The following is a 10,516-nucleotide window of genomic DNA, read 5'->3' on the forward strand; positions in this document are numbered from 1 at the left end:
ACAAAATGTTATCATAGGGTGAAATTATATTCACCAATGACTTATGAGTGAACGCTAGTGACGACATTCAACCCGTGAAGTAAAAAAGTCTTAAACCACTAAGAATGGAACATTGCATGTGAGTCAGAATATTAAAATACAAAATATGCCACATTTTTCTCCATAGAATTTGTGGCATTAGTATGGCATTTACATGTTAGACTATATTATTTCATCTATATTATTAAGTAGAGTGAAGGTGTTTAACCTTTGAAATAGGACGAATTTACAAAGGCATGAACCAAACAAAGTTGCTTTTGTTCTCAATATTCTGTTCCAACAACAGTCCACTATTTTGTGCAAAATAGCTAGAATTAGACAATAATTTTTTGCTTTTGTTTCAAAGAGTTTTGGCGCTCACTCTATATCACACCACTTTGTGTTTATGCGCTATTTTTTAAGACTTTTTCCTTACCTTCTCGCCAAGATATCCGACTGAACCGGTGAAAGGAAGACAAGACTTGATAACTTGTTGTCAACGTTGTTGAAATCACGTGATATCGATGCCGTTTTTCATTGGAGATCATGACTCCGTACGTTGTTTTAAAAAGGCCCGGAGGGGGGGTTAGAGTGCATTCAGTCAAACTGTTGAATAGTGTACGTCACCTAAATTAGATAGGTAAATTACTATTTTAGCTGACGTCACCTAAATTTGAAACTGTGAGTAAACAGCTACTGAGACCAGGGGGAGAAACAATGATACAAATGAATGTCTGTTCACTCATTCTTTTGTAAGACAACCCCCCGGATTAGCATGACCGTTAATTGTCGCGCTTTTACTATTTGAGGTGTCGTCAACTAAATAGTTATCTAAGTTAGATACATTTATCTAACTATTCAACAGTTTGACTAAATGCACTCTACTCTTGGCCGTTTAGGGTAGGGATGTGTCGCTGAGCCCACTGAACCCTGACCCTGTTCCAGAGTAAAATCGCTGAAATTCATACCCTGTTCCAGAGCAAGATCGTTGAAAATCACAACATATTCCGGTATTACGAAAATGGATACCCTGTTCCAGAGAGGAGAGAGCGTGATTTCATATACCCTGTCCCAGAGCGAGCGCGATTTTATATACCCTGTTCCAGAATAGAATCGTTGAAAACCATACCCTGTTTGGCGGCACGTACCCGTATGGCGAATTTAGGGGTGTACCCCCACCCCCCTCCCCCCCCCCGATAAAAAGGTTTAAACCTGCAATTTAATGCTGATTCCAAATATGAAAAGAAAAAGGGGGTGTCCCAAGCTTGTTACCGAGATAATAAGCATTTAATGGTTGTCTACAAGGGAGATTGGAGCAAAAATTGCGCCACAGGTCGCCACAGTAATCAGAAGAAAAAATTAAGATTTATAAGATAATAGTTCTTTGCAGACTCTTTAGCACGAATGATGGCTAGTGTATTATGATCCTACAATAATACGTGGATATTTTTGAGAAAACGACAAAGAAACACATCGATTTGACATATGCTGTCCTTTCAGTAAATCCCTATAACATTATAAAAATCTATTTTTTCATGTGTTTGAAAAATCATCTTTTTCTAAAAAACTGATATAACCTAGATTTTTAAGCCCATAAAAAGTATAGTCCCGTGCAAAATTTGAGGGTTTTGCCCTCTTGAAGTTCAAAACGTGTATGGTAATTCAATAAAATCGGTCAGCCTCCACTACTACTTTTGTAAAAAATAAACAATTGGAATGGCAATAAGAACAAATTGTATAGTAAAATAACAATTATGATGATAAGTTATTTTAATAACAATCTAGTTTATAATGACAAAATTAAAATTGGCTAAAATAATAATTAATTATTCAAAATATTAACTTTTATCTAAATCGGTACACCACAGGCCATAATATGCGCGGGCTCAAAAATATTCCAAAATGGCGGACGACGAAGATGTTTTGAGGCTTGAAGAAAAGATTGCCCAGAAAACACGGGAATTAGAAATTTTAAAAAATGCCTTGAGAGAAAAAGTAAGTCATTGGTCCTTAAATATTGTGACAACATCAGAAATCTTTGCTTTATTTTTAATTTCTTTCATTTTTTTTTTGAGGAGAAGCGTAAAGGCCTTGACCAAGAACGGTTGAAAGACTCTACATACGTCAAAGATAGTCTTCCAAAAAGCGATATTGCACGTTATAGTAGGCAGCTTATCTTACCAGAGATAGGTGTGCAAGGTAAGAAAGCGAGAAATTTGGTATATCAAGAAATATGAAAATTGTGTTTTAAAGTTAATAATTATTTTTGTTTAATTTGTTTAATGTTTAATAATTAGTTTGTGTTGTTAAATTGTCGATAATATCATTTTTAAAGAGTAATGACATTAATAATGTTGCATCTGTTTGCATCTGCACGAATATGGCTGCCATTTTTTTGTCTTTTTAACTCTTGGGAATAGAAAGCTTGCAACCTATCAAGTATCATCAACATCACATTATGGTTGCCATATTTTTTCATATTTTCAGGTCAAAAAAAGCTAAAGAATGCATCTGTACTGATAGTTGGTACCGGGGGACTTGGATGTCCTGCTGCATTGTATCTTGCTGCAGCCGGAGTAGGTAGGATTATATAATGAAGTATTCACAGGAGAATGACTAGAATATTGCACATGGTGGCCAGTGTTTTACCAGCATTTGGAACAGATATTGATATATTCAAAAGGCTTTTATCAACTTATAAAAAGCTAAGGATTAGACTACTTAAGATACTTATTATTATGCAGGCTACTTGTCCGATCATGTGACATGTACTACTTATCCATTCATTAGACATCTACTTCTCAATCACTGTCCACGGTTTCTAGTTGAACTGGCTCATTTACACGACTTTAAGTTGTGAAAGGCTCATTGGCCCTCTTGTTGTCTTGCTTCATATAAGGCTCGTAATTTACCTATTACGCATGTTCTTATACAATTTCGGGGCCCATCCCACACGGCTTACCGCCTCATCTCTCATGTACTTCTCAACCAATGATGTGGCATGTACTACTTACCCAATCATGTGACATATCCATTATCCAACTTTTTGACATCTACCAACCAATGACATGGCATAGTCTTTCAATCTTGTGACATGAACTAGTCAAGCAGTCATGTATTCAATCACATGGTATATACTACTTTTCTAATCATGTGACATGCACTGGTCACCCAATCATGTTGAACATACTACTTAATTCAGTCAGCACATAGCACTGTGGTATCTATTCCTTGTTCAATCATGTGGCACATACTACTTAATTATTCAATCTGCATGTAGTATTTATAAAATCCAATCGTGTGGTGTATAATGCTTGTCCAATTGTGTGGCACATACTACTCTATCCAATCAGCACATAGTAAGTTACTTGATCATGACATTACATTAGCTGTTACACACTCAACTTCCTTGTATTCCAGGTTGTATTGGCTTGGTTGATTATGATGATGTTGATCTTAGTAACCTGCATCGACAAGTTCTTCATTCAGAAGAAAGAGTCAACACTCCAAAGGTTTTGTCTGGGAAGCAAGCGTTGAATAAGTGAGTACTATATCTATTGGTGAAAATTGATCTACTCAGGTTATAGAAATCATAGGGATCCACTGGGTAAAACTGTAAAGCATACTTACTGTAGAGCTTTCAACTCATAATTCATCATATTTCGATCATAATTCATTGAATTATGATCATAATATGATGAATTATGAGTTGAAAGCTCTACAGTAAGGATGCTTTACAGTTTTACCATAGTTATAGAGTACAAACACTAAATGTGTGCCATTAGTTATCACTAATTAAACAAAAGAAAACAATAGAATTAGCATAAAATAACACTATTTAGTGATATTTATGTTGCACACTTTTAGTGGTAGCATTTTACTTGGTCCATCTAAATTTTAATTCAAAATAATAAGTGAGTATCTGTTTGTATTACGATTCTTTTTTGTTTGTTCGTTTGATTGAAAACTTAATGGATTTTGAGTTACCAATGCAGGTTTATATTGCCTCTGGCCAATAACTGGAAATATTTTTTTCCGCCTAAACCTGTATTTGGTGGCTTAAAATCGCAATATCTCATAAGAACTGTGCTAAAGTGACTGAAAACAATGACTATAACATTGGAACAAGTATATAAATCTTTTAATCATTTTTATTTTTTAACTTTTAACTGTTCCTAACTGCTTCTCATGTTATATATTTTTCTGTTTTTTTTCCAGCCTTAACTCAAAAGCAACTGTAAATACCTACGATATCCAGCTAGGCAGCTCAAATGCACTGGAAATTATCTCTAAATATGATGTTGTTGTTGATGCTTCAGACAATGTTGCAACAAGGTATTCTTTGAATAAATATACTTAATATAATGCACACTCCCTGGCATCATGGAGTAGCTTTAAAGAAACAAGAAACGACCAGAGTAAAGAATCTTTTTTAAAGAAGTTGCTCTTGATTTATTGTTTTGCAGGTATCTTCTTAATGATGCTTGTGTAATTTGTAAGAAACCTCTTGTTTCTGGTAGTGCTTTGAGATTTGAAGGACAGGTTAGTCTGACAGTTAGACATTAGTCATCTTTGGAAGTTCCTAGCTTCGTAAGCAGACATCCCCATGGCCATCATGATTTGATAATTGTAGTATAATGGGTTCCCTGTGGTTCCCCAACAATGTATGGGTTCCCTGTGTTAAATGAGTTTGATGTACATACATGTATGTACATACATTGTCATACATGGACTGTATAGCGGCTGCCGGAGGTGCCTTCACATGCTTTCAGTTTGGGTCTGGGGTAGGGTATCATTTTTTGACATTTTGTCTGGGATAGGGTATCATTTTAGTCCGGGATAGGGTTGACGATTTGGTTGTTTTTGTCTGGCAAATAGGCTACGCTTTCTGCTGACCAAACACAATAAAAATGTTAGTAAATATTGATTGCAATCGATTGTAAAACCGTATTTTCCGTCTTTTAGTCTGGGATAGGGTGCATATTTCTTAGTTTTAGTCTGGGGTAGGGTATGTAAAATCAAAATTTTAGGTCTGGGATAGGGTCAGGGTTTTGAGGTCCTGGTGGCACACCCCTGCCCAAGTTGGGGTGGTAGTACCCCCCCGGACATTTTGACCAGTAGTGCTGAACCAGAAACAAGGCATGACTAAGCTAAAAGTAATTTGGCCAGTCATTACGACCAGCAACTGACAGGATGTTATTTTAAGCTCTGTTGAAGCCAAAAATCCAAATCTCAAATTCAGGTTTTATACTCAGGCTTCCTTTGTGTTTCCTTAGCTAACAGTTTACAACCATGAAGATGGACCATGCTATAGGTGTCTGTTCCCCAACCCTCCCCCTCCAGAGACAGTTGGTAACTGTTCAGATAATGGTGTGCTTGGTGCAGGTGAGTCCCAGTCCTTTCGATAACTGCCTGGGAAAAAACTACAAAACCTATGGATTAAACCTTAGTGCAGTTTTCATATGACTGTGAAAAGTTCACGGCACGAACACGGTCATGACACAGCAAAGGATACGCTAGACAAATCACATTGCACGAGAATTTACTCTCCATCCAATCAAATACCCGGAACACGGCATAAACACAGCGCGGACACGGTCACACCAAGATCACAGCACTTTTAGACCAATCATATTGCGCGTGAAAAAAGTCAGCCAATTAAAATTCTAGAAAGTATCACAGTCACGGCACGTCACGCTTATGGCACTGAGCTTTTCACAGTCATACGAAAACTGCACTATTTTGTCTTGATGCAATGTTTTTCCCTTTACATATTTGCTCTCTGAAATGGGAAAATATTAAATCAAGACAAATAAGGTCTTTAGTTAGGCCTATTATTCTTGTACAATTATGTAGGATTTTGATGATAAAGTGCAAAAAATATATCCGTGAAATATTAGTCAAGTGCACGCACTAAAACCATGAACATTGAATAGTACTAATTAGTACTATTTCATACAGAATGCTTTGTTTTCTATCGTTTAATTATCACTATTTAGTGCTAAAAAATAGTATTTGTTTCACGGATTTAGTGTGAGCACTCTATTACTTACTTACACTATTTTATGCAAATTCTATTGTTTTCTTTTGTTTAACTAGCACTATTTTGAACAATTTAGTAATTAGTGTTTCACAGATATATTGTTTGCGCAGTAGTATTTTAACTTATCTTACATTTTATATAATATCTTTTTATATATTATATATAGAGAGAGTCACTCTATAAAATTAATATACAATATATAAAATAAATATTATATAAGATGTAAGATAAGTTAAAATACTACATGTACATATTGTAAGCTAATGTTTTGTTGATTACTATGTTTATGTAATTTTTTCTAGTGCCTGGAGTTATAGGAACCCTACAAGCTATTGAGGTGATTAAAATCATTTGTGGACTAAAATGTATCCTTGAATATTCCATTTCACTTCTGACCTCCCCAGGTTCCCTTTTCCTTGCTATGTACTAGGAACATTTCTGTAAATAGTACAGTTTTCATATGACTGTGAAAAATTCACGGTCGTGACATGGCAAGGGATACACCAGAGCAATCACATTGCACAAGAATTTACTTTCCATTCAATCAAATACCCAGAACACGGCATAAACACAGCATGGACACAGTCATATCAAGGTCACAGCAATGCAAGACCAATCACATTGCATGTGAAAAAATCAGCCAATTAAAATTCTAGAAAGCATCACGGTCACGGCACCTCACGCTTAGGGCACTGAGCTTTTCACAGTGATACGAAAACTGCTCTATGCAGATTAAGATAGTGACATTGTTGTGGACATCTCTTGAACAATTATAAAAGCATGTGGGATGACTTCTACACTAATCAAATTGATTGAATACATTGTTAATCTCATTTTTTTACACTCAAACTCTGATACCTCTGATCCTTTAAGCTCAAAAATTGGTAATTGTAATGTTACATTCCCTTAATGAAACAAACAGCATCTTTTGCGCAGAAAATGCTAGTATTTGACGCTTTAGAGGGCAGGTTCCTTCAAGTCAAACTGAGAAACAAGAAGATTTCTTGCTGTGTGTGTGGAGAGGAGCCGACTATAAATGAGTTGATAGACTATGAGGAGTTTTGTGGGGCATCAGCCACTGACAAGGTTAGTGTTGTCAAATCATTGGGGAGAAAGCATAGTCAATCATTTGGGTGTGGTCCAACAAAGGGGCCTTTCCTGGTTTTCTGATCGAAAGCTTTTATTCTTGCAGACAAAGTCATTAGACATCATTAAAAGTACAAGCAGAATCACAGCAAAGGTAAAACTAATATCTGCAGTAGGACGTTTACATGATGGTGTCATTTGATCAAGATTTCATACCATGACACCAATTTTGTTTCTTATTCAGATTTGTATTTCATCATAAGAATAGTAAGACAATTGATTGGGGTTCTGTAAATGGAAGTCAACAGTAGCCATCATTCAAACATCCTATTACTATATACAGCTATTTCGAAAAACCCTTGAAGGGGCAATTGTCAAATTATTGATCAGTGATTGCCGATTGCATGACCGAAAGGCACTGTGGGCATGCATCTAAACTTGAGTAATCAAATACAAACAACATTAAATATTTCAACGACTACATCTGTGTTATTGACAAGAATAAACTATGATAAGAAATACAAGTTATTCCAGCTACACTGTATCCCTGCATCTTGGAATGACTTATCTCCTAGCTGTGTTACTTAATTCTGAACATTTATTTTGAATATAACCTTACCGCTGAACTATTGTTGGATGTGCCGCAGGAATATAAAGACATACTAAAGAGTGATACTCCACATATTCTATTAGATGTAAGAGAACCAGTGGAACTGGAAATCTGCTGCCTACCTAATGCATACAGTATCCTTTGACCATGGCAAAGACGATCTTAAAGACATCTATCCCTCCATCCTGACCCCCTTCCCTGGCCCCTACCACCCTGACCCCCCCTCCCTGGCCCCTACCACCACCTCTGTATCTTTCTTTTTCCACATCCTCCCTCCTATCTTTCCATAGCCCTGTTGATTAATATTTACTTGGACAATCCCCTCCTGTCCTCCGCCTACCATGTTATCCTCTATCACCATACTGTACTGTACCTCAAATCGCCTGTATTCGCAGGGCTGTAACCAGAGGGGAGCACAGGGTGCACGTGCACCCCCCCCCCCCCCATTAAAAGCTTAAGGTCCGCTCATCCATCTCCTTTTTTTTGATTCTGCAAATAATTGCCTGTGCGCCTCCCTGCAAAATCCATAGTTACGCCACTGAGTTGGTAATGAAAACCAATCAATGGTCCGATTTTATTCGATGTGCACCCTCCCTGTAAAAGTTCTGGTTATGGCCCAGATTTTAAGATCACTTACTCTGACGAAGGACTAACGCCGAAACGTCAGTTTCACAAAGCTTCTTACGATGATCCAATTTATCTACAAGTTCCTACGATTATAAGATGGACTCATTAAAATGAGAAAGGTTGAGGGGAGGGGGTTGCTTAAACAAACTCTTTAACTATCATCTAGATGTGCCTCTTCGTCAGCTGTCTGCAGAAGGCACTTTAGATACGCTACACGAGAAGATATTGAGTGATTCACATGACCAGGATCCTATCCAAGGTAGGCCCAACAAAACAAAATCAAGTATTTGTTTGATTTGAATCCACACTGAACCTGAATAACCCTTTTCATTTTAAAAATCATTTTGATATTCAATTAAATTTATTTTATTAAACAAGTTTTTGCTTTGTTTTTGGTGGGAGAAGGGTTAAGAAAATTAGGGGAGAGGGAGAAAATGGCACGTAAAAATTGTATAGGGAAATATTTAAGTGCAAAAAAGAGAAAGATATTTTATTTAAAAATTGGGGGGAATAAGCCTTTTCATAGTTTAAGAATCGATTCCACTGCGCATGCGATTTTATCCCGAATTTCTCACCTTCTTTTGTTCAATTAAGAACAAAAGAAGGTCTAGACAAAAAAAGGTGAGAAATTCGGGATAAAATCGCATGCGCAGTGGAATCGATTCTTAAACTATGAAAGGGCTTATTGATCTAAAGATTAAAATCGGGATAATAATAATTTTTTCCCTTGTTTTTGATGTTTTTTTGTTATTGTTGTTCTCAATAATCATCATATTTTTTTGTTCCTGATTATTTAGTCTTTGTTGTATGCAAACAAGGCAACGATTCTCAGAAAGCTGTCAAAGTATTACAGAAAAGCATTGAGACTCAGACTCCTGAAGAAACAAGCCCTTCAACTAGTATTACTAAAGATTCCAATACTCAACATACAGGACATAAAAAGGTGGATTTAAATCAAAAAATAAAAGTTAAGGATATTAAAGGGGGACTTTTAGCCTGGGCCAAGCAGGTTGATAATGACTTCCCAGTGTACTGAGGCTGGCTGTAATAAGTCTGTGACATCATACACTCAACATCGAACATCGTTCCATACATTTCTTTGTATATAAATCCTTAATTTATTTATTCCTATGAAGCCCATAGGGTGGCTAATGTGCTTATTTCACATTACTTGTGACTATAATTTATATTTTGGGGTGTTTGGGTATTTCTTTCTCCCTTTACTACCGATATTTTGATCATAAACTACAAAGAAATGTATGGAGTGATGTTCGACTCCAAAAAATAATCGTAAAAATATCATACTTTCGTCTTGAATATCGAGAAAACACTTCATACAGTGATTATTGGACCTTTAAAGAGTATTCTTAGGAAGTTTCAGCTGAATCCAAGTTTGAGTGATTTTCGTCAGAGTAGCACTTTAAAACTTTATAGAATAACGTTATGTCAATAATGGATAATGAAACCAATGGAATAGACATCATAGGGAACTCGTAAAGCGTTGAGCCCCAGATGGGAATCAAACCATCTGTATACTAGTCCCATTTTCTAATCACTAAGCTACTGGAGACTCTATGATGGGCATGGGTTATCTGTAGGTTTTGACATACGAATGGCATCAAGCAGTCTGGCTTAACTGCATAGTATTAATACAGACGGTGGTTGGTTTGATTCTCATCTGCGACTCAGATTTTTTTTGAATTCTATGTCTATATTTCCATTAGTTTCATTATTGATTGAAACTTTTTAGTATAATCTTGGACTTCAATATATAGAGTTTCTCGCACTGCGATTAGTCGAGCAACCAGTGATTCTGAGACGAGAATTACTGCTCAAGTGGGGATTATGAGGTTTCCCAAAGTTTGCCAGAGCTAGGAAGTAATAATAAAACGTTTTTTTATCCTGAATTTCGACTTTCTTTGATATTCAAGTTAAAGATTTTATAAAACAAGTATTTGCCATAATTTATTAGATGGCAGGAACAATACAATAATTTTACATGAGAAAGAATTCAATTCCCAAGGAGCAAAGGGAATTGTTCCCCATCTAGCCGCAGGCAGCCCAAGCTATATTATGAGCGTGAGCACATGGTGCAAAACATGCATCTATAATAAGTATTGTTTATTAACTAT

At 36.2% G+C, this 10,516-nt stretch overlaps 1 protein-coding gene across 3 annotated transcripts; it reads left to right on the top strand.

Moving 5' to 3' along the window:
- The first annotated feature begins 1,884 nt into the window (after positions 1-1,884).
- LOC116299629 (adenylyltransferase and sulfurtransferase MOCS3) lies at positions 1,885-10,291 on the top strand. Of its 3 annotated transcripts, none has more exons than XM_031708314.2 (13): positions 1,885-2,013; positions 2,097-2,217; positions 2,506-2,598; positions 3,439-3,559; positions 4,237-4,353; positions 4,485-4,560; positions 5,295-5,403; positions 6,364-6,426; positions 6,984-7,147; positions 7,254-7,301; positions 7,795-7,891; positions 8,551-8,643; positions 9,182-10,291. In XM_031708314.2, exons 1-13 carry the CDS (start codon positions 1,921-1,923, stop codon positions 9,418-9,420), a joined length of 1,434 nt encoding a protein of 477 aa, XP_031564174.1. In that variant the 5' UTR covers positions 1,885-1,920; the 3' UTR covers positions 9,421-10,291. The 3 variants fall into 3 exon arrangements, with proteins under 3 accessions (XP_031564174.1, XP_031564173.1, XP_031564175.1); XM_031708313.2 differs by having other exon boundaries at positions 1,907-2,013; positions 2,094-2,217; XM_031708315.2 differs by lacking the exon at positions 1,885-2,013 and having other exon boundaries at positions 2,506-2,594.
- The last annotated feature ends 225 nt before the right edge of the window (positions 10,292-10,516 follow it).

The sequence above is a fragment of the Actinia tenebrosa genome, unplaced genomic scaffold, assembly GCF_029948245.1.
Source record: "Actinia tenebrosa isolate PJP-AT-01 unplaced genomic scaffold, QUT_ActTen_1.0 PGA_scaffold8__29_contigs__length_14323225, whole genome shotgun sequence".
Taxonomy (NCBI): Eukaryota; Metazoa; Cnidaria; class Anthozoa; order Actiniaria; family Actiniidae; genus Actinia; species Actinia tenebrosa.